This window comes from Macrotis lagotis, chromosome 3 (assembly GCF_037893015.1).
Source record: "Macrotis lagotis isolate mMagLag1 chromosome 3, bilby.v1.9.chrom.fasta, whole genome shotgun sequence".
NCBI classification, from domain to species: Eukaryota; Metazoa; Chordata; class Mammalia; order Peramelemorphia; family Peramelidae; genus Macrotis; species Macrotis lagotis.
The window spans coordinates 272,791,687-272,816,289 of NC_133660.1; the positions used below are offsets into that span (position 1 = coordinate 272,791,687).

At 39.7% G+C, this 24,603-nt stretch overlaps 1 protein-coding gene across 1 annotated transcript in view; it reads left to right on the top strand.

Moving 5' to 3' along the window:
• Positions 1-24,603, top strand: part of PTPRJ (protein tyrosine phosphatase receptor type J) — a 167,724-nt gene that overhangs the window by 137,935 nt on the left and 5,186 nt on the right. The window contains exons 7-23 of the mRNA XM_074230654.1: positions 699-962; positions 2,674-2,931; positions 3,582-3,848; positions 5,598-5,879; positions 7,306-7,602; positions 9,134-9,265; positions 10,637-10,850; positions 11,802-11,926; positions 13,778-13,865; positions 15,020-15,061; positions 16,927-16,935; positions 17,034-17,121; positions 18,411-18,501; positions 19,526-19,599; positions 19,714-19,848; positions 22,547-22,666; positions 23,301-23,461. Coding sequence (XP_074086755.1) covers positions 699-962; positions 2,674-2,931; positions 3,582-3,848; positions 5,598-5,879; positions 7,306-7,602; positions 9,134-9,265; positions 10,637-10,850; positions 11,802-11,926; positions 13,778-13,865; positions 15,020-15,061; positions 16,927-16,935; positions 17,034-17,121; positions 18,411-18,501; positions 19,526-19,599; positions 19,714-19,848; positions 22,547-22,666; positions 23,301-23,461 — 2,647 coding nt within the window. The remainder of the gene's footprint in view (positions 1-698; positions 963-2,673; positions 2,932-3,581; positions 3,849-5,597; positions 5,880-7,305; positions 7,603-9,133; positions 9,266-10,636; positions 10,851-11,801; positions 11,927-13,777; positions 13,866-15,019; positions 15,062-16,926; positions 16,936-17,033; positions 17,122-18,410; positions 18,502-19,525; positions 19,600-19,713; positions 19,849-22,546; positions 22,667-23,300; positions 23,462-24,603) is intronic.

Genomic DNA, 24,603 nt, shown 5'->3' on the forward strand with positions numbered 1-24,603 from the left:
TTAGTCACTAGATGGGATGATTTTTAGCATGCATTCATAGGAAGGAAGCATTTCTTTGTATTCTTAGTTGTTCATGCTCTTTTTTCCTGGAAAAAATTACCATGGTGGCAGCAGATCACAGTGGAGAGAACACTTTCTCCAAGTCGGAGGTCCTTGATTCATATCTCATGCCTTAAGTTAATGACCCATGTGATCTTGAGCAAACCACTCTACCAACTTTACTCTTCATTTTCTCAACAAAATATGAAGGAATTTCACTCATTGTTCTCCATGGTCCCTTCCAGCGCTAAGTCTATGATCCACTGTTCATATTTTTGTTTGTATTATATCCCCAAGTTGAAATATTAGTTCTTTAGTGAGCAGGGACCATTTCTACATTTTACAGATGGGGACACCAAGTCTTAGCTGTGTGAAATGACCTGTCTAGGGTAAAATGACTAGTAAGCATCATAACTGGAAATTGAACCCATTTTTGCCTTTCTTTGTATCCTAGGGCTTAACATGGTTCCAAGTACATAGTAAACAGTTAATGAATGTTATAGACTGACTAATGGAATACACATTTTCAGACTTCAAGTCTCACGCTCTTTCCCCTTCTCCTACACTTGACAAGACAATACCATGCACTGAGGAAGAGTGAATCTCTCCTAGTTCTTGTTGGTCCTATGGATAATTTTGTTTGTTTCTGTTTTCAACAGATTCTAGTCAAGTGATAAATGTCCGAGTCGAGGAGGTCAATGACACAGGTGTGACATTGGCTTGGGAGAACAGTGATAACTCATCATCCAACTACACCTATAGAATACATGTTTCTGGGGATGACCAATCGTTCGACAAGAATTCTTCTGATACCCGTGTTGCTATCACAGGACTCAATTCTAGCACATCCTATAATTTCACAGTGTATCCTAAAAGAAACCATGATCCTGAAGGCCAGCCAGCCTTTATCCAGGCTTACACAGGTAAGTCCTCTGTCCAGTGGCTAGGGTCTCTCTGCTCCTGCTCTTGGATGTATCAATGCTTAAGAAAACAAAAACAAGAGTCTAAAATTTGAGTCCAAAGTTTGATCCTTGACTTAGAGAGAGGGTGCTCCTCAGGGAGTCTTTATATCCTTTACCCTAGTTTTTTAGTCCTTTTTTCTGGTCTATTTTTTTGTCCTTTTTTTTGTATATCTTTTTTTTTCTTTTTGCTCCATCTTCCTGTTGATCTGTTGTGTAGAAAATAGATAGACTGGCCCCCATTCTAAAGAGAATTTAATTATTTGAGATAATTGCCAAAAACTCAGTTCATACAAAGCAACATGACTGGTAAGTGTTGTTTAATTGAATGCAATAGACATATATCAAGTGCCTGCTTTGCACTGTCCTTGGTCCTGCATAAACAAAGACAAAACTGAAAGTCTCAGCTCTCTCGGGGCCAATGATTTACTGCATGGCCATGCTTTCAGCTCTTTTGGGATGTATTGCCAAATAGAAACTTGTCAAGGACGGCATAGAGAATTTAGTATTTATTTATGACTACGGGTAATCCATATTATCAATGAGTATAATATAATTAATATTATATAATAATATATTTATATATTTTATAAGATGCTATTATATTATAGATAATATGATAATAATAAAATGTAATGAAGCCTCATGAATGGGTTTTAACAGCTGCAAGCAGTTCATGGACCATGGGGCGGACACACCTGATCTATTGGAATGTATATGTTAAAAAGAAGCATTGCTGTAATTCTCTGACAAGTTTTATTTTTCTTTTTCAGTCTTTGTGGTCCCAGTGCCCAGTTTGTTGCTCGATATAGTCAGGGTAAATGCTTATTAGATTGAGTCAAATGAAGAAGTGGGATTTTCTTGTAAAGAGCTGTATTTCTAATCCTTGAGAAAGCGATATTGCCCCTTGTTATTTTCAGTTCCAATTACACTCCTCCCCATAATGTACTCACTCTTGGGCACCACTTTTTAGAAAGGACATTGGTAAAAGTGGAGATTGTCCAGAGTGTGATGACCAGGACAGTGAAGATCCTTAAGTTTCTGCCATCTGCGGGTTGGTTAAAGAAGCTAAAATTGTTTAATCTCTAAAAGAGAATATTGAGAGGGAGCATGATAATTACCTTCCAAGATTTGAAGGGCTGATATGTGAAAGAATGAAGAGATTTGGTCTTGGCTCCAGAAGACAGAATTAGGAACAGTGGGTGGAGATGCAAAGAGACAAGTTTAGGCTTGATGTCAAGAAAGCTGTCATAACTAATGATTAATGACGATGAGGATAAATTGGAATTCCACAAAAAGTTAGAGTGAGTGCTAAGAATAGGAATAGTAATAAGGATGATGGTGGTAATGGTAATTAGAGTTCTCCCAAAAGAGATGGTTGTGGGTTTCCCATTCTTGGAATGGGTTTTAAGCATAGACTGGGTGACTATTTGTCAGTATGTTGTGGGGGGAAGGAGTCTTATCCTGGTAAAGGTTGGGTCTCTCAGGTCCCTTCCATTCTGAGATTCTGGAATGTGGGAGTTCCTCTGGTTACAGTGTTGGGTGTTATATCTCCACATCATGGTCCTCAGGTCAGCTGCCAGGCGGTGAATGGGGAGGGGAGTTTCACCATCCTGGACAACCTGAGCTGTCCCCTGACTCTCTGAGACCTATGACCCCTCTTTTCTGCCTACAGCACCCCTTCCAGTCTCTGACTTTCGAGTACAGAATTTCAACACCACCAGCATCAGCTTAGCTTGGAACAGTGAAGGTTTCTCCTTCAGGATCCTTGTTAAAGAACTCACGAGTCATTCGTTCCCCAGAAATGAGACACAGCTAGAGAAGCAGCTTCTAGTTACAGACCTGACACCCGGGACACCCTATTGTTTTGAAATATTTCCTCAAGCACCGGATGGAAGGGAAGGAGTTTCAAGAAAACTTGAACAAATGACTGGTAAGTGTTGAAGAATCTTTTTATTTATTGTTTTATTTCTTTTTTAAGCCTTAGCTGTGCATAGTAACTTAAATGCTTCCAGAACCCAAGATTTCATTATTATAGAAGGAGTCTTCTACCACTGCAATGCTTCTTGGGCCTTAGTAAACAACCTTTAGGAGCCACTTGTTCTTTGGGGAAAAAAAATCTACCTGATGGCTGGCTTCCCAGTGATTGTTTTCCGTGAGAATTATCTTGGCAGTCCTCAAGAGGATGGTCATGGAATCTGATCTTGGGTCCAGACTCAAAAGACTTTGAATTTTGATATGACCAACCAGAGCTCATTGCACTTCCCTTAGAACTTCCAAGAACCCAGAATCATTTTCATGTCATGATGAGACAGTGGAGGAAGACCTTAGTAAGAGAGGATTTGTTTAGTTCTTCATAAGAGGTTTTATTGTATAATTGAAATCACAGGTGCAGTTACACAGGGGAATTACTACAGATGGGGAACCCCTGGAAACTTAGCCTGGGACTCAAGAAGAGTCAAGGTCAAGTCCTGCCTATGATACCTCTTGGTTGGGTGAGGGAATGATACTGGTAGTAATTTTTTTTTCTATTCATGTTCATCTCTGCACTAATTTTTACTCTTCCTCATTTCCTTTAAATAGAGCCGAGTGCTGTTTCAGACATTGAAGTTGTAAGTGTTAACACAACTACAATAATCTTAAAATGGCAGAACAGGGACAATGCATCCCTAGAGTATCGTTATCATCTGCTGGTGGAAACAAATGGATCCCAGGTCTTTAACTCTACAACAGACTTCCTTAATGAAACTATTGGTGGCCTAGTACCCGGGACAGGTTATAATGTCACCATCTATCCAGAAGTAGGAAATGGGACAAAAGGGAGTCCAGTGTCTCAAGTTGTCTATACAAGTGAGTTTCTCCAATTATCTTTCCTCAGAGTTGTATTATTTGAGAATTTCATTATCCTGGGAAAAGTGAGATTTCATCTGGGTGAGAGAAGACTGCATTTTCAGTTCTGCAAACATTCATTAAGCAGTAGGTGCTGGTCCCTGGGCTGAGTCCTGGGGATATAAGAATAAGATGTTCCTGCCCTCAAGGAGATTGCATCCTTTTTCCCTTAGCATGGAATAGGGTATAATTTTAGGAAAATTGAAGAAGAGGGGAAACCATTAACAATTAGGGTTCAGGATAAAAGGGTGTGGGAAACTTTGAGGTGTTAATATTTGAGTCAATCTTGAAGAAAACAGGAATTCTGAGAGGAAGCTATGAGCACCACAGACAGTGCATTCCGATTTTGTGTGGGCTCAAGGCAACAACAGGATGCATTGAGGAGGATTAGTAAATTCAGCCAGAAAGGAGGATAGATATCAGGCAGTGAAGGGGCTTACAAGCTAGCATGAGGGGGTGACCTTTTATTTTATAAGTGACAGGGAGTCTAGTAAAGTCTTTTTTGTTTTTTTTGTTTTTGCAAGGCAGCAGGGTTAAGTGATTTGCCCAAAGTCATAGAGCTAGTTTAAAACATTTTTTTTATTCACTTGAGGCAATGGCATTTAAATGACTTGCCCAAGGTCACACAACAAATAAAGTCTTAGAACCAGGGAGTGATATGGATAGACCTGGGTCTTAGGAGATGATTTGGGACCTGACTGTTCTGAAAGACATACACACAAGCACACAGACAGACAGACAGACAGACAGACACACACACACACACACACACACACACACACACACAATTCCTGTTGCTGGGGAGCCCAAAGCAGGTCAGTACCTTAAGTTTAGGAAGTTTGAACTTCTTCAGGGTGAAGGCTGAGGAAGACACTGCAAGCAAAAAGAACAGTATGGAGATTATTATGATTGTCTTGGGAGTGGTGTTGTGGACCTGAACTGAAAACCAAGTGAATAGAGAGAAGGAGATGAATGAGGGATAGGGTGGAGATTTGATAATGTAAAAAAATTGATGTGAAGTGTGAGGGAGAAGGAAAATCAAGGTTGACTGAGGTTGTAAACCTGGATGGTTGAAAGAATTGCAATGTTGGAGAAGGAGATGATTTTTTTGGGGGGAGGTGAAGATGATAATTTTCATCTTCAGCATGTTGAAATGCTATGGGACATCCATCAGAAGTTATTTTAGTGGGAAGCAGTTGCTGATATGAGACTGGAGTTCTGAAGATAGATTAGGGTTGCTACCTGCAATGAGTTGATACTAGAATCCATAGGAGCAGATGTAGAGGTGTTTGGAGTGGGTGGAGGGAGATAGTAAAGAAAGAATAGAGGAAAGCCGAGTCTGGTTCCCGGAGGGGCACCCATGCTAAGGTGGTAGTTGTTGACTGGCAATCTGGCAGAGAAGAAGCAGTGAGGGAGGGAAGAAGGGAATCAGGAGGGAAACCAAGTTGGGGGGGAAGGGACATTGAGGAGCAGGGTTGATCATCAATATCAAACATACAAGGGAAACCAAATGGAATTAGGATTGAGCCAATGCCAAAAAGGATCTGGCAGTTGAGAGATCTTTGGTTGCCTCCAGGGAACTGGCTCACTACAGTGATGGGTGTGTGTGTGCAGAGGGGTTAAAGAACTAGAAAAAAAACTTAACAAACCCAAACACAAGTGTATGTGATTCCATAATTCTAGTTAACTAATTACCTTTTATTTGTCAAGGACCTAGCCCAGTGTCAGCCATCAATATTTCAAGCATCAGTACCACAGAGGTAACCTTAAACTGGCAAGAAACTGACAGTGCCTCCACTGGCTACACCTATCTCATCATTCTCATTGAGGAAGGGTCCATCAACCCATCAACGTTCATCAATCGGACACTGAGCATCAGAAATGTTACAATCCCAGACCTGAGCCCTGGCACTTCCTATGAAGTCAGAATCTATTCCCAAGTAGAAGAGAATGCTCTTCAAGGAGAGCCTGGCTACACATCCTTCTGTACAGGTGAGCATTTCAGAAGATTTCCTCTAAAGACAGATTTCTGTTTCACCATGGCTGTGGGTGTTCTGTCCATCTGGACAGTCATTTCTATATTGCCTTCAGAAAATCTTGCATCTTGGTTCTACTTCCTCCTCTTCTCTGTCTTCCTTTAGGTGCCACCTGTTGAGAAAAACTTGAATTTTCTGTGTTGGTGGCTTTAAGTCTTCCATAGACATTTTATTATGTAATAACACACACATATATATTCCCTACAGATATAAAGATTTCCAAGTGTTTGGCCTGATTTCCCTCAGTTGTTACAGTGATTAGCTATTTGAAATTACTTTGCATCTTTATATATCTATCTCTCTGCCTGTCTGTCTGTGTCTTTTTGTCTGCCTGTCCATGTATCTGTTCATCCATCCATCCATCCATCCGCCTGTTATATCTCCTCTTGTAGAATACATATTCCTTGAGGACAGATATGTTTTGTTACTGTTTCTGTGTCCTGAGTACACTTTCAATTTGTTGATCTCTTTTTCTCTTTTAAAAAAATAATAGTTTATATTTTACAATTACATGTAAGGCAATTTTTAACATTTATTAAAAAAAGTTGAGTTCCAAATGCTCTCCCTCTCTTCTTTCTCCCCTCCTAAGAGGGACCAAAGTTCAAGCCCTAGTTCCTAGTACTATGCTGTCTCCTCTAAAATTATAGTAATTGTCTATTCGCTAATTGTATATTCTTATGTTTTCCTATTGCTACTAGCAACTGGTGGTTGCAGTCTTATCATAGGATAGTCCTGTTCTTCTTTGTCCTGGTCTTAGACCATAGCCACAGTATCATTTAGGGGAAAAAATGTGTGTGTGTGTATATGTGTGTGTATATATATATATATGTATATATATATATATATGTATGTATATATATTTATATGTAATATTGATAGAGCATATACAGGGGGAACAGTGAAAGATTTTGAGGTTACCAGAGACAATATCATTTAAGTTTTGGTTGAAAGAACTGTTGGCCTGGAAAAGGGAAGGCATAGTGGTCTTTGAAAACTGTCTTCAAGTATTTCGTATTTCAGACTGCTTCCTCTTTGGCCCTGAGGAAAGAACTAGCAAGAAGGGCTAACAGTTGTAGATACAAGTTTTGGTCCAACCTGTGCAAAAGCATCCTCAAAAATGAGAACTTCCCTAAAGTCAAAGGGGATGCCTTGGGAGGGATTGAGCTTCAGGTTACTAGAGATCTTCGGGTAAAATATTGTAAAGCCATTTGTCACAAATGTTACTGGAGGATCCTTGTCCATGTCCAGGTTAGAGTAGATGACTGGTCCTAGAACTTCCTTCTTGCTCTATGATTCTGCGGTAGACTAAGCAATTGATATTCATATTTCTCTGTCTTAAAGTCAGAAATGAAAAGATTCAACATTTTCACTTTTCTTTTTAGATGCTGCATCTGTGGCTTTCCTTGAATGCAATCCAGTGCCCAAAAAATCAACCCTCATTTTAAGATGGCCCTGTCCTCCTGGCAGGAATAATGGCTTTGATCTGACCATCCATAACAGGGAGTGGAGCAAGGAAATACGTCTTCCACCCTGCTATTCAATGCCTTTGGCCGATGACTTTAATGGAACCTATGTGGCACATTTAAATTATTCTACCACCTACAACATCAGTCTCACCACCCTGTCCTGTGGGGCAAAGAGTTTACCTAAACAGAATTCTTCCCAAACTAGTATCACAGGTAGGTTGTAGAGGGGTTGTGATAGGCATCTCTTTGTCTTCTGAAGTCTGGAAAAAGAGTTAGTGATGATGATTAACCAAACTATTTTATAGTTGTTCTCTTCTCCTCCCAACCATGTTCCTCCATCCTCACCCCAACCCATCTCCACAACTTTATTTCTCTTGTGTTTTAAAAAGCATGGCAGTGTCATTTGAAGGAATCAAGGATTAGTGTGATGATAAGTCAACTTTCTATGAAATATAGATATAAGAAGGTTGGCACTTGGCAGTTTGCTTACTTGGGGTATAAGTGCTTTAGTTTTCTAAGAAAAATAGTTTTTGAGCTGCCTGAAAGAAAGTGTTTGTTAAATGTTGAGACAGCAATTGTTGACTTATTCATTTACTATTAAAATAGTTATTTATTATTGCTAGAGATAAGGAGTGAAGAGAATATATATTTTACTCTTTACTCCAACTTGCTGCTAAGAAGAAGAGAGATGAAAAAAGTAAGATATTTCTCTACCTGACAGGTAGAAAAAAAAAAGAATTCTGCTAAGGAGAGAAGTGTTCTGACCCTTTTGCCAACATTAGGATGAAGATTGCTTTTTCTTTGAAGGATCCAATACTACTTCAGGTCAAGGCATCAGCTGAATACGAAGCTGGAGATGATGGATGCTATAGTTGCTGTCAAGCAAGTCCATTTGAACGGAGGCACATTTTAGAAGTAGAACATCAGAGAAGCAGCCTAGAAGATTAATTAATTGAGTTGAGATGCTATGTCTAGTGAAGCATTAATCTAGCACAACATAGAATAGAGTAGAAGTATTATGCATATAAAAGCTATGATTGTCAAGGAACTTTTATGAACAATTTCTAACACAGAATTAGAGGATGTAGAGATCTATAATTCCTGAGTCATATGCATTCCTTATGTATGTCTTTTTACCTAATCTCTTCATGTACACTTTGAGCTTTGGAGAAGTGTGATTTGGAAATAGGGATAGAATGCTTTTAAAATATTTTATATTTGCTTTTCATTTTCAGTAAATGTTAATTATCAGTCCCTAATTTATTAGTGGGAAATACAGCAGTGGGGGCTCATGGATCATTGTGTTAGTAGCAATAATTATCCACCAGGTCTATCCCTGGGACTCTGATAGAATTGAGTGTAACAACCGCCTTTCTTCTGGGAAAATTTTACGAAACAACATAGTGACATAGTGCAGGGAGTTTTAGGTTTGGAGCGGGAGAATATTTGGAAGTGGCAGTTCAGAGGAAGAGTGAGAGGCTGCAGAAGGATACAAGGACAACACCAATCCCTTGAACTAGGGCATTAGCTGACAACTTCGGATAAGTGGGCTGCTTGTTGGATGGATTACAGAAGGGAGTGGTGAAGTCTCTTTCAACTTGGAAATTCTATGAATCGAAGATGAGATAGCAACCCCTTGTGTGCAAATCTTCAGGTGCCATGGAGTGTTTTCTAAAGTCAAACATTGCTGCATCTTCATTTTCTGGGATGTTAACACAGAGATGGTTTTTATTGTTGTTTTCAGACCCACCTCCTCCAGACGGATTGCCAAATATATTCCCCATCAACCACAACTCATTGGTAGTAAAATTTGACAAGTTTGAGGCAAGCCACGGACCAATAACAGCCTATGCAGTCATCCTTACCACAGATGGAAGTAAGGAATTGTGGTTTGTTGTATTGTACCAAATTGGGCAATAATAGTAATCATGATAAGGAGGAGGAGGATGGTTGACATTTATGGAACTTTTGCTGAGTGCTGGTCACTGTGCCAAGGGCTTCACAGTTGTATCATTGGATATAATAGAATAGTAAGTACTGTTTTACAGATGAAGAAGCAAAGAGAAATTATGGAACTTGCTCAGAGTCATACAGCTCATGTCTGGAGCTTTGAACTTGGGTCTTTTTGACTTCAGTTCTGGTTCTCTATCCACTGCACTGCAAAACTGCCCCTTAAAGTTTAGATTTAGACTTAGCAGGGGTATTGGGAGGTCATCTGGTCTGATCCTCTCATTTTACTGATGAGGTTAACCTGGTGAGGCTAGGTGTCTTGCCTAGGAATATAGGGCCATTATAATTCATAGGCAGGCTTTGAACTCCAAACCCAGCTCTTTAGCTTTTATTTATATCGATTTGTAGAGCAGCTAAAGTGGTGCAGTGGATAGAGCTTTGGAATCTTGGAGTCAGGAGGATGGGAATCCAGACTCAGACATTTCCTAGCTGTGTGACCTTGGGCAAATCACTTAACCCCAATTGCTTCTCATCCAGGGCCATTTCTCCAGTCGTACTGATTCCTATCTGGCCACTGGGCCCAGATGGCACTGGAGAAGAATATGAGGCTGGTGACTTAGCACAGTACCCCCTCATTCAAATCCAATTCATGTGTTTGTCATGGCATCGCCTCCCTGATGTCATAGTCTTCTTCAAGAATGAAGGACAGCCATTATACATACACGCACACATGGATATACACACCTATGTATATGGGTGTGCATATGTGTATACATACATTTCATAAATTTATATTTATACAAATATTTATATATTATAATATATAACAAATGAGAATTTATAATAAATATATTATGATTATATATGATATATATTTTATGATTTGAATATTTCATATAAAGACATATTTATTATTTATAAACAGATATAATCTATATATAATCACAGATTTATTATAAATTAGTACATAATACAAATTAATAGATAATAGATAAATTATAAATCATATAATTATAATAAATAAATATATATTTATACTCTGCCTTGGTTTATGATAAAGAAAAAAAGGAGGGGAAACAGTTCAATAAAACTAGCCAGCACATCCCAGAAGTCTGATGTGGCTTGCAACGTGACCCAAGTCTGCCACACCCCTGCCATGGTGATTTTGATTAAGTCCTTTCCTAAACCTCACAGTCTGCCCATTTGAATTGGATCAGATAATGAGGCAGCCCTCCCATCTGTCGCCACCTGAGCCTCTTGCCTCTTGTAAGGTTCCCTTTGTGTGTCTGCTACTTAGGTGGTAACACGTCTTCTGTTGACTTTTTGAAATACACATATGATGATTTCAAGAAAGGAACCACGAAGTCCTATGTGACCTATGTCATGTCTGTGAAAGAGGAAAGGGCTGCATCCACACTGTCAGACGTCCTGAAGTACGAAGTCATCGTTGGGAACGAATCCACCACGGATGGCTATTATAACGGGAAGTTGGAACCCCTCCGTTCCTATCGGTGAGTCCATTCCCTTCCATGCATCTTTTGTCTGCTGGGTCCTGGATGTTGGAGATACAAAGACAGCATCAATCCCTGCCCTCAAGGAGCTTCTATTCCATAGTGATGGGAGTGGGGATACTGACTGGTATAAAACTGAGTCAGTGTCTGGTGGTCTGAAGTATAAGGGTGTTAATAGTCAGGAAGATTCAGAAAGGTCCTTGAGGTGAGTTGTGAAGAAAATGAGGAATCCTTTTTTTAAAATTTTTTTTCCCAATTATATATTAAGACAGTTTTTTAACACTTTTTAAATTTGTTTTGCAAGGCAATGGGGTTAAGTGATTTGCCCAAGATCACACAGCTAGGTAGTTATTAAGTGTCTGAGGATGGATTTGAACACAGGTTCTCCTGACTCCAGGGTTGGTGCTTTATCCAACGTGCCATCTAACTGCCCCCTATTTTTAACATTTTTTTTAAAAAAAGTTTTCAGTTCAAATTATTTTCTTCCTTACCTCCTTCCCTTCCTCCTCCCCCCAAGATGGTAAGTAATCATGTGCAATCATGTGAATCATTTTGTATAAGAAGACAAACAAAAAAAGAAAGAAAGAAAGAAAAACTAGGAATTCTAAAAGGAGCAGGTGACCGGGGCAGGCATATCAGGCATAGGGGAAAGCCTGGACAAAAGCTCAGATGCAAGAGGTGGGAGATTCAGCTCAGAAAAGAGGTTTGCTTAGAGAAGAAGATGGTGAAATCAGTCTGAAAGTGTTGACTGGGGCCCTCCTGGGAAGCTGTGGACAGGGAGGGCTGAGGGTACAAAGGAAGGATGGAGACAGGAATCTCCAACAACAACTGTTCCTCTTCTCCAGATTTGCTTTGCCTGCTGTTTTAGCTAAATGGAGTTTTCCTTGCAGAACATCCCTGGCATTGAATGTTGGTGTGGTTTCAGATGTGTTTTTCTCCTTTCATTAACAGGGCTTGTATTGCTGGCTTCACCAACATTACCTTTGACAGCCTCCACCCTAGGCTCATCAATGGTGTGGAAAGCTATGTCTCATTCAGCTTCTATTCCAAGGCAGTCTCTTTACCTCAGAATCCAGGTAGGAAAAAATACCCTGCAACTTTGCCATATTGTGAAAAAATGACAAATTCTACTTTGTGTGTTTTTTACTTAAAATGTCCACCTATCCATTTAAGAATCCATACTGCATTGTGCTCTCTCCTGGGGAGAAGGGAGCAGTATTGCAACATGAAATACGACTTGATGTTGGAGTCTAGGGTCTTGAATTCAAATTCGGGGTTCAGTGACCTTAGACAAATCATTTCTCTGGGTCTCCATTTTCTTAACTGTAAAATGAACATGTTGGACTGGATGCTTCTCAAAGTCACTTCTAACCCCACTCTGGAATGCTTAGGATGCCCACCCAGATGGTCTGTGCATTAGTATTATGGGAATTACAGAGATCATAGACATCTAGAGGTATCTCATTACCTAGAAGAGGAGACAGACTCAGAGTATTTCAGTTACTTGCTCTGGGTCATGAAAGCAGTAATAGAATCAGGTCTTGATCCCAGAATTGCTGCTTCTAAAGATGGCAATTTTCCCCCTGCAGTGCTTCATGGTTTACAATGTTGTTGCCCCAAAATGGCAAGGACAGTTAGAAAAAAAATTTTTTTTTGCTTTTTTTTTTTTTTTTTGGTTTGTTTTTGCAAGGCAATGGAGTTAAGTAACTTCCCCAAGGTTACACAGCTAGGTAATTATTAAGTGTCTGAGGCTGGATTTGAACTCAAGTCCTTCTGATTCCAGGGCCAGTGTTCTATCTACTGCACCACCTAACCACCCCCAGTTAGAATATTTCTAATATGGTTACTAATAATAAGACTCTGACTTTTCTGATAATGCTTGACCAACACTTGACCAACATTTTAATCCCCTCCACAATACCTAGTATTATGCAGATAATACCTGGATATTATTGAACCCACTTTGTAGATGAGGAACCTGTGGCCTAGAGAGGTTGTGCCAGATTATCCATAGTGACAAGAGGCAAGATTCAGAATTGAGTCAAAGTCTGCTTCCTGTTCATAGTTAGAGCTGAATAGCTTGGGTCTGGATAAGACCCGACTTCAAATGTGGCCTCCGACACTCACTGTGTGACTCTGGGCAAGTCACTTAACCTTTGCCTGACTCATCTGATTCCTCACTTGTATAATGTGCCCACCTCCCAGGGTTGTTGTGAAGATAAAAATATCTGTATGACATTTTGTAAACCTTAAAGTGCCATGTCGTTTCTGGTTATTGTTGGTGTTATAATTATTATTATAATTAGCCTCTTCTGGTTTATAAAGTGTTTTACATGAATGTCTCATTTGTCTCTCTTTATGAAGGAAGTAATCTAACCTATTTTATTGATGAGCAAACTGAGGGGCAGAGTATTTAAGTGAATTGCTGCAAGTCCACCCAGCTAGCCAGTGACATTGAAGTAGGATTTAAGCCCAGGTTCTTCCTGTCTTCACATCTGTCTTTCTCTCCACCACCTGGTAACCTTGAGTTGCCTTAAGGTATAATGCCACTGCTTCTAAAATGGTGGAGAGGCCAACCCTAGGACTGCAGGATCTGAGACTCAGAACCTGAAGAGATTTAAAGCCCAACTTGTGCAGCTGCTTCACATTGACAGATGAGAAGCTGTGCCCCAGAAAGGTTGACATGAAGTACCCAAAGTCAGCCAGGCAGGACCTATCAGAGATGGCATATGAACCTACATCCTTGGACCCCAGGATTTCCCAGAACCCCAAGTTCTATCCATTTTTTGGGGGGGCTGCTAGGTGTGTGTCTGTGTGTGTATGTCTATGACTTGCACATTTGTCCACTACTGTGGAACTTCCTGCTCCTCTGAGTCTCGGGACCCCCCCTAGATAAATGATTTATCTCTTATTTGCTTTTTCCACAGCTGTGATCTGTGGCGCAGTCTTTGGGTGTATCATTGGTGCTCTGGTGATCGTGGCTGTTGGAGGCTTTATTTTCTGGAGAAGAAAAAGGTAATTCTTATTTATTTGTGTGGTTTGTCCAAACAGTGCCCCTTTAGGTATCACAGCTCTTGGCATTACTGTCTCCCTTGGGGCTTAGTCACCATTAGAAAAAGGCCCTTCTTGCTCTGTCACTAGCAAAGGCCTGAAAGAAGGGCTCTGTCTTTTTTGCCAAGGCCCAGGTTACTGGTGCTGCCACGGGTTACATCGTCAGAAGTTCTTTCTCATCTCCTGCTTGGGGAGCCTTCAGAAAGTCCTCTGTCTGTAACTGTAGGCATGGGGAGCAGCAGTTGAGAGAAAGGAGTTGGGAGAACTAAGTTTGCTAAGCTGTGACTCCTTGTGTAATCTGAACACAGGACTCACAGATATTTCAAACTATGAGTATCATAGGAAAATAACCATTACAGATTTTTGATCAGGGAATTCCATAACCCCATAAACAGAAAACCAGCAATGGAGAAAGGAAACCCTGTATATGCCTCGTTGACCCTAGGCAAATCACCAAACTTTTCAGTGCTCTAGGCAATGTCCTAAGGCTTTAGGTTACTAACTGCCATGGTGAACAGTGTGTCCCTCTGGTTGTTCCTTAGGTCCAGACTGCAGGAATTTTTTTCTTGTTGTCTAGCATGAACAGAAAGGCATTTCTTTAGACTTTGGATTTTATATCACCTTGGGTATAATAACATTTAAATCTATTCCCTCAAACTGACCCATTGATTAGACTGGCATAATGTCTATTGAAACTGCTTTTGCACTTCTGAAGGATTTTGATTCTTGTTTGGCATCTCTCTCTCTCTCTCTCTCTCTCTCTCTCTCTCTCTCTCTCTTTAGTTTTTGCAAGGCAGTGGGGTTAAGTGGCTTGTCCAAGGCCACACAGCTAGGTAATTATTAAGTGTCTGAGGCTGGATTTGAACCCAGGTACTCCTGACTCCAGGGCCGGTGCTCTATCCATTGCACCACCTAGCTAATCTCTTAATTACTTTATTATTCCTTTAGAATTGCCAACTTTTACCAAAGTTCTATCTCACATCCCTTATGGGAATTCGGGTCCAGAGGGTGAATAGTTATATTCAGATATAGATAAAAGAGAGGAAACTTTTCTACATTGAGTTACTTTGCTGTGTATTTAAGTAACAGCTGTCTTTTCTCCTTTTCTTTGAAAATAGGAAAGATGCAAAGAACAGTGATGTGTCCTTTTCTCAAATTAAGTGAGTTTATATGAGTTTTGTTCTTTAAATCTATGTGTTTTATAAGTCCCCCAGCGCTCTGTTGGTTTGCATGTGTGACTGTGATCTTTTGAAGGATCAATCTAGTCTGTTATTTTATATTATTGTTATTATATAAATGCATATTATAATTTATTATTTTAGCTCTGAGAAATTTCCTTTTAATAAAACTAATGAGAGGCATTTTAGATTTGATGGAGAGAAAGCCAGATTAGCAATCAAGAAGACCTGAATCCATGTTCTGACGTTGAGACAGACTAGCCCTGTGACCCTGGGCAAGTCACTCAACTGTCTAATACATCTTTGAAGTACAGATAAGCAACTTATATGATTCAAGGAAGGGAGTTTCTACACTAGAAGTTTCCTATGATAAAATTATAGATCTGTCCCACCCTTGCCACCAACTCTCTCCCTCCCTTCCTCTCTCCAAATCAGTAACAAAAAGGCTCCATTTCTGATCTTGGTCTTTTGACTAATGTGGTTTTGTGGTAGTGCCACCTTGGCATCTGAGAGGAGAACAGTGTATGGCAGAAGAAAGTCTTTGAGTATCAGGAGACTTGGATTCTGATTCCCCCTTCTTTTGGATGACTACGGTTGAGTAACTTGTCTTTCTAGGCCTGTTTTCTCATGTGTCCAGTAAGAGGATTGGACTAGATCATCTCTAGGGTCCGCCCTTTGATGAAAGTATCATCTTTTCTACCTAAAGAGTAGAGATGGTTTATTATATCCTTGCTTCCCTCTGCCACAAAGAAAACAGCTGGGCCAGATTGTCCAGAGTCTATGGCACACAAGCAATGGAATTGATTTCAGGTCGCTTGACCTTGAACTGAAAAATAGCATCTTCTTTTGTAATGAAGGAATCGGGTGATAAGAAGTCTGTGGCAATTGGGAGATATAAGAGATCTAGCTTAAGTGGGGGAGTTTGGGCTTCCTTCTTAGGTTCATGACTCTCAAAGGCTTCAGCCTACAGAAGCGGCCTCTGTGTGAACACTGCCAGGCCATTGGGCAGTCTCTGCCTCATCTTTCTCCTCCTGTGTTTCAGCCTTGAATTCACTTCTTTCTCCACTTGGCTCTCCTAGAACCCTGACCAAGAGTTCCTCCTATGAAATTCTTTAAACATTTTGTCCACCTCCTTTATTCTACAGATGAAGAAATAATAAGTCATAGCAACAATAACAAATACTTCTATTGATAGAGTGCCATAAAACCCTTTACATATGCTATCTTATTTATCATTTTACTAACCCAGAGAGTGAATGATTAAAGCTAATTCCATTATCTTCTCCCTGTTTTTACAGTTGAGGAAGGTGAGGTCTAGAAAAGGGAAACAAGTGACTGGCCCAAGATCACCCAGCTAGGGAGTGGTAGTGAACCAGAATTTAGACCCAGGTCTTTGGATTGTTAGTCTTGTGGTTTTCCTCTTGCTTCTTCTGGGTGGAGCCATGATAACTTTGAGTTTGTAGTTTTATTTCTTGAGTTTTGGTTTTTGTTTACATTTATTTCATTATTCAAATATTTATATTTTAAATATATATATTTAAATTTTACATCTATATTTACGTATATATATGCACACACATACATACATATATGCACAGTGTCTCAAAAGTCTTAAAGTAGTGATAAACTTTAGTAGCTGAAAATTGAACTAAGATTTTTGGAATACCTTATCCTTCTCTAGTTTTTGTATTTTATTTGCATGCATATATAAATGTGTAGAATATAGTTAATTGTTCTTTGCAGAATAAATATTTTTAATGACCAGAGTAGTAATAATTGAGAGTTTTTTGGTTTCTAAAATAAGCAATTGAATTCTAATTATTTTTTTTCTTCCTTCCTCTATGAAGACCTAAAAAGTAAGTAAATTCTAAATATTTCCCTAGCATATGTCTTTGGTTCACATTTAGCTGAACTGTGAGCTAAGGCCATTCTAATGACTCCTTTCTAATTTCAGATCTAAGATAATTAAAGTGGAGAATTTTGAATCCTACTTTAAAAAACAGCAGGCTGACTCCAACTGTGGTTTTGCAGAAGAATATGAGGTATGTGTAGCCAAGTAGTCACATTTTTTGTTGAGAGCCTTTTATTTCTTTATTTTGACTTGAGAGGATACCCATCCACTAGCAGTGAAAAGAAACTTTGACTATTTAGAGCAGGGTCTCACTTAGAGCAGAAGGTCCTCAGCAGGCTGGCCAGCTCTTCCCCCAAAAGAACGCTGGCATTCAACCACCTATTGACTAGAATAGTAATGGGAAGACTTTTCCTTTCACAGTATGAGCAAAGGATTGGAAACTGCCTCTGTCACTCTTCCATCCTTGTGATGAGGCTCTTCTGTTCTTGGACTTGGCTTGTTTTTCTGTGAGATGAGAAGATTGACTGTGTTCTTTACAGCTGTCAGTTCTATGAAAATTTGAAATGAATATTCAGGCTGACTCTTATCAATTTGTTCATACCTGGTCATTGGACCCAGATGACTCTAGAGGAGAAAGTGAGGCTGGTGACTTAGCATGGCATTCCTCTCACTCAAATCCAATTCATGGACTTGCCTTGGCATCACCTCCCTGATGTCATGTTCTTTGAGAATGAAGGACAAAACATTACTATTATTATTATTATTATTATTATTATCACCATCATCATCATCATCATCATCAATCTGTGAAGACTATTCAGAAGTGGAAGTTAAGACTTAGAGTTCTCAAGTCAGTAGAATATATACTAGTATTTCATGGATCTGTGATTGGTTTGGATTAGGGCCTCCCTCTACCTTTTTATGCCCTATTACATGGTCATTAAGTTGCCAAGACAAAAAAAAAACCCAAAACATCATTTGGTGGTGCTGGGATGACAGAATTCCTCACTGATCTCATCACTTGTCTTTCTCTCTTGGTGGAATTTGTCAGTCCTGTGCTTTGCCAATATAGCTTTTGAGAACCCAGGGTCCCCTTGATGATATGTAAGACATTATGGGCAGCCTTATAATGGGGGAATCATTAGACACACTCAGTAATAATGCTGGGGGCTAGAGCTAGAAAGGGACCTTTTGGAATCAACCCAAACCAACCATTTCAATGATGCTAAAACAGAGACCTAAATAACATCGGTGACCTTGGTCTTATGTACTGTTATAGTTGGAATTTCAACCCATGGCCTCCTATTCCAGATCTAGGGCTCTTTTCAGTACCCAAATCTTCTCCCATTATTTTGCCTGTAATGAGGCAGATCCTGGAAACTTAGATGCCTGTGTTAGTGAGGTGATGTTGCCTCTAGGGGTTATGTGGAAGCCCCTGCTTTGGGTTATACACTGAATATCTACTGTCTTGTATTTTAGGATCTAAAGCTCATTGGTGTTAATCAACCAAAATTTGCAGCCGAGATTCCAGAAAATAGAGGAAAGAACCGATATAATAACGTCCTACCATGTATGTTATCTCCTTTGTTTTATTCAAACTATTTTGGCAATTTCTACCAGTCTTTTGCATGTCTGATTAGTCCTCATAGACTCATGGTGGCGCTGGGTCTGTTGTGGTCCGAGAAATTTAGTCAATTCTTTGTCATCCAATATCAACAACAGCAATAATAGCTAGCACTTTACATATTTTGTCTCATTTGATCCTCAATACACTTCAGTACAAATGGAGAACCTGACAGTGAGATAGGTTAAGTGATCTGCTCAATTTCACATGGGTAGTAAGCATCTAAGCTAGGATTTGAACTCAGCTCCTCTAGCTCCAAGTCTAATACTCTGTCCAGGGCACTACCTTACTCTGCAGTCCTCCTCTTTTGTGAATTATCTAGTGTAGTTTCCTTTGTCTGCTCACCAAGACTTAAGGAGCTTCCTCCAAAGGAGATTAGTGGGGAGTGGGAATTGGGGAGGTGGCTGTGTTCTTCTCTGAGGATGAGCAACCTTGGGTAGGTTGCAGCTTTCTTTAGGCTGTAAAATGAGAAGGTTGGGACTAGAGAACCTCCAGGGTCCCTTCTAGCTCCACATCTCTAAGTTCAGAGACTCTAAAAGAAGAACATTTGTCCCAGGAGAGAGAGCAGATTCCTCTGCCAGGGCTGGAAGCCCCCTGAAGTGGTGGCTGAATAGCCACCCTGTTGAATTGCATTGTTGTTGGGACTAGGCACTGGATTAAGTGGCCTCTGATGTTCATTCCAATTCCAGGCCCTCCTTTTTTTGTTACTTAAATTGATTAAGCTCTTTGAATGACTGCAGAGGTGGTGATGTGCTGGGAAGGTGTCCAGGTCCTTCCAGTTCTGTGAGCCAGAATTGCTTTGTGTTAATTATTGGTGACTGAAAATGACATTTGTATGGGTTCATTCTTCCATGAGGAAATTGTGCCATGTTTACCCTCATTCTAAATACTGTATTCTGTTATGACTGATTCTATACAGCTTTCCTGGAACAATGCTTTTATGATAAATCATTTTCTTTTGACGTTCCAGATGACATTTCCCGTGTGAAGCTTTCCATCCAAACGCAAGTGACTGATGACTACATTAATGCCAATTACATGCCAGTAAGTACCCCAAAGTTGGATGACACCATCCCCCACACACTGTACAACCCTTCATAATTTTTTTCATGGATTTTACATATAGAAAATGAGTTCCTTTGCTTTTTTTTTTTTTAGGGCTACTATTCAAAGAAAGACTTTATTGCCACTCAAGGACCCTTACCTAATACGCTAAAAGACTTTTGGCGTATGGTCTGGGAGAAAAATATTTATTCTATTGTTATGTTGACCAAATGTGTTGAACAGGGAAGGGTAAGTATCTTTTAAAAAAAATCAGCATCCTTTTCCCTAGAATTTAAAAACTAATTCTTTTCTTTTTCTTAAATAAGAGAAAGTCAAAAAATGAGCTTCATGATTACCTCCATAAGTAGAAATAGTCTTGCTCTTGTAGAGAACACCTTTTTATTTTTGTTTAATTTTGTTTTTTTTTAAATTTTCAATTAAGTTAAGTCACTAAGCATTTTTGAAGGGTCTACCAATATACCAGACATTGTTGAATCCTGGGGATTAAAAAGAAAGATAAAAAAATAGTCCATGCCCTAAAGGCACTCATGATTTCATGGAGGAGACAGCATGCAAACAAAGATGAACAAGCAAAACATAAATAGGATAAATTGGAAATAATTAAGAAAGGGAATGAACTAACCCTGAGGAAAATTGGGAAAGACTTCTTGTAGAATTTTGGGATCTGAAGCAGGACTTAGAGGAAGGAGAGAAGGCAGTAGGGTAGGTCAAGGAAGGAGAATTCCAGGTATGGAGGACAGACAGTGGAAATGCTCAGAGTTGGAAATTAAACATTTTTTTCCCTCCCATTCTCCCCACTCCCCCACAAAAGCAATAAGAAAAAAGTTCCTTATAACAAATTATATCTATATCTATACTTATACATAGTTAAACAATGAGATTCTCTTACTGACCATGAGTAACTATGCATATCTTAGGCTTGTATTTTGAATCCTTCACTTTTCTCTTGGGAAGTGAGTAAATATGCTTCATTATCAGTACTGTGGAGTTGTGGTTTGTAATTGTATTGATCAGAGTGCTAAAGTCTTTCAAATTATTTTCTTTAAAGTGATTGTACAGATTGTTCTCTTGGTTCTGTTCACTTTGGTTTCTTTGTCCATACAAGAGTTCCCAGTTTTTTCTGAAACTCTCTATTTTGTCATCTCTTATGGTATAATAATATTTCATTATACTTATATATCTTAAATTGTTTAGCCAGTTCTCGCTAGGTGACTTCCATTTATTTTCACTACTACAAATTGAACTGCTTAGGAACAGATTTCCAAAAAAGCTAGTTATCTCCTAGTATGAATCTGTTCTGCAGTGGTATTTTCTTATGTTCTAATTCCTTCTTATATCAGAAAATCCAAGTCTGCCTTTCTACTAATTACTTCATAGGAAGATCCACCCAATTTGTACAACTTGATTTTTTTTGTACAATATGATTTTTTTTTTGAATAAGCTCAGTAAAACTTGTGGAAGATGCACAGCAGTCCAAGGTAATGGTGTGACCCACAACATCAGTGAATGTGTATTTATAGGCGATTGAATTCCGGGAGGGCGTGGTTGCAAAGGAAGTATAGAATCTTTCTATGTAGCAAACAGGATTTTGCTAAACATGCTTTCTTTTTCTCCAATTCCAAAATTCATGATTTGGGGATTGTTTTTATAGTCTAGTGATTTACCAATATGCTCCCTTCTCTGTATTCAAAGAATAAATGAAAAAACAATCAGTCACTTACTTTGAGCATGCAAATATGAAAGCAAAGAGATTTCCTCTAAGAGCTTACATTTTAAGGGAAGTAGAAGGGATTGGGGACCACACACATAGGGAATTGGTAGCTAGGGAGGGGAACCTGGACCCAAGAAATTACAGAGATGGTGAGTGGAGATATAGGGAATTTTATTGCCATACCCCTTCCCACATCCATGGCAGAGTTGACTTGATCATGTATCTATAACCAGAGGGGAGAGGAGTTGTAAAGGTTGTAAAGTGGCAAAGTGGTTGGTTGGAATATTAAGGAGATGACTGGGGTATCAGCAATTAAGGGAAGCATAGCTGGGATTATCATCAATCGGACAGGGGGCATTGAACCTTCCCTTTTAACAAAGAATAATAGGTAAAACATACCATCAAAGCAACTAAGTTTTCCAGCTTATATTCCATCCCTTTCATTCCCCTCTTCTGTTTTGAGAAAAGAAAGGGTTGTTACATCTCTTATTCTCTAGAAGCAAGACTGTTCATCTCAGTTATGCTTATTTTCTTGTAATGATGTTTGTGGGTTCTCTTGTAACATATGGTAGAAAAAGCCATCAACAACCTAAGAGAATACCATTGTTTTCACAGAAATCAACTTTTTTTTTGAACCAGTAGAGTCCAGTTAGTGGCGAATCTTTAACTTTATAGGTTTTTCTCCTCCCCCCAGGGATGGAAATAGTTGATTTGGACTCCATGAAGCCTGTGGTTATTTTTTTAAACTTTTGTTAATAAAGTTACCAGCTGGACCATCTGGATGGTCTTGATAATTTTCCATCTCGGGGGTGGGTTCTGATGGTCTGGGAGCTGAATATTCTCAGTTCCACCCACTACCTGCCATCTCCATCATCTTCTAAGGAACAAAATAGTTGGACTTTGGAAGCTATTTTTACTTGATTTAAAATCAACACTGACTTCATAATAAGTGAGATGTTGAGAACCTTGAATGATAGTCCAGGCATTGTTCCTTTGCCCATTTGTCATTCTATCTGATGGAATCCTCTGATTTTGGTCATTGGTTGAATGGGTTTGGGTGTTTCCTACAAAGTGTACCCCTTGTACATTAAGGGATGATCACCTCTCTGGTCCTGGATCTCATGCCTTTGTTTTATCTTTTTGTACTCCTTTGTTATGTTGTCTCGTAAATACTATAATAAATACTAAGTGAATTGATGCTGTATTTTATTTTAGACCAAATGTGAGGAATACTGGCCTTCCAAACAAACCCAGAATTATGGGGATATAACTGTTGCCCTGACATCAGAAATCATACTTCCAGAATGGACGATAAGGGATTTCACAGTGAAAAATGTGAGTAAGAGCTGAGAGGAAGAGGTTCTTAGAGCTTTCAGGGTGTCTAGGAGGGTGTCACAAACAGGATTCCCCTCTGTATCATCTCTGACAAGGGGCCATCCAGACATTCCTGCAGAAGTATAATATGCTCTTGGACAAAGACTCCGTGGCTTTTGATATTTTTTTGTTAGGTGATAGAGTACAGATAGGATGGCTACTTGGAGGGTGGAGTAGACTTATTTGTCCTTCCCAACCAAAAGAATGTCCTGGGGAAAAAACCAACTACAAAATCTTAGTATTAATTGCTATTTCATCACCTCAGTGTTTGGCCCAGGATACTCTTCAAGGCTTTGAGTTATAGAATAACTTCCTGTCTGTTTTGTTTGTGGGAGTTCTTTCATTGAGATGCTTCCATCACTGATAAAAATATTGGCATACATCCCAAAGCCTTTCCCATTACCTTCCCATAAAATATTAATACCATTATATTTAGCTTGTATTAATTAATAGTCAGCATTAATAGTATGAATTCAGGAGCATTTTAGTAGAAATCTGGAATTGCGGTTGCAACGAAGACTAGAGCTTCCTGCTCGGGTTGTGTAGTCTCCTTTCTGGGCTGCCATCTTTCTCCATTGTTTTTCTTGCTTGGCAGAGCAAGACCAGTGAGAGCCACCCTCTACGGCAGTTCCATTTTACTTCGTGGCCTGATCACGGCGTGCCGGACACCACGGACCTGCTCATCAACTTCCGATACCTGGTCAATGATTACATGAAGCAGAGCCCTCCAGAGTCCCCCGTGCTGGTACACTGCAGGTATTGGGGGGGCATCCCCACCCTCATTCTAAGAGACGTTTTATACAGTGGATCTCTGAAATCCTATGAGCCATCTAGGCCTGTTTTCTCATTTTGCAGAAGAAACTTAAGTGTAGTGATTTTTAAGTAAGTTGTCTGTAGTCACACAGAGGCATATAGTGACAGAGATGGGATTTGAACACATACTCTTTGTCTCTGATGCCAGCTCTCTCTGCTGTGCCACAGAGTTTCTGTCTATTCTTGATTGAACAACATACATAGTGATTATCCTGTTTCAGTTGGCCTGTCTGATTAATTTCTGAGGCAGAAATTTTCAGTTTTGGGTAGCTGTAATTACTGGAAAGTTCCCCTTTGCAAAGAGACACATTTAGACTTGATGTAACTTCTCCCCATTACTGTTAATTCTGCTTTATTGAGGCCTCTTTTCTATCTGATGGCCCTTCAGATATCAGGAGACAGGTAGGGCTCTACTCTGTCCTTTTTCCAAATATTCTTTTCCCCAGACTTAACATGCCAAGTTACTTCAAACAATAGTGGCATCAGAGGCATGAATTCAGGTCTTTCACCACCCACTATCTTCCTTTGGACATTCCAGTTTATCAGTATCCTTCCTGAAATGTGGTGTTCAGGACTGAACACCCTCCTTCAGAGTGCTCACAGTACTGAGGGAGATTAACTCCCTAGTCCCTCATGGGAAGGACCTCTAGTTGCCAGCAACCTGTTGTTGGAAGTAAGACACTCCACTTCCAGGGGGAGACAGCATTGGGTGGCACATTATATCCTTGGTGGTTTATGTGTCCCTCAGAGGTACAGGAAGGTGCAGGCCTTGGCTGCTTCTGGACCTATGGCAGACAGAAAGGGAAAGGATCTGGGGGATGTGTCTAGAGAGTAGGCTGAGGAGGAGAGAAGTGAAGGAACAGGGGATGTGTCTTCTGCCAACTCGAGCTGAACAAAAGTGGGATGGATTATCTTAGGAGGTCATGGTGCTGCTCCCTGATCCTTGGAGGTCTTCAAGGAGAGGCTGGAGAATTACTGCTCAGGGATATTATAGGGAAGAATCTTTCCATGTGCATATTACACAAGAAAAGGCTACTGTGAAGGCCTGCTCCATTTTTAAATCCTGTCATTTTGTGGTTCTTGGA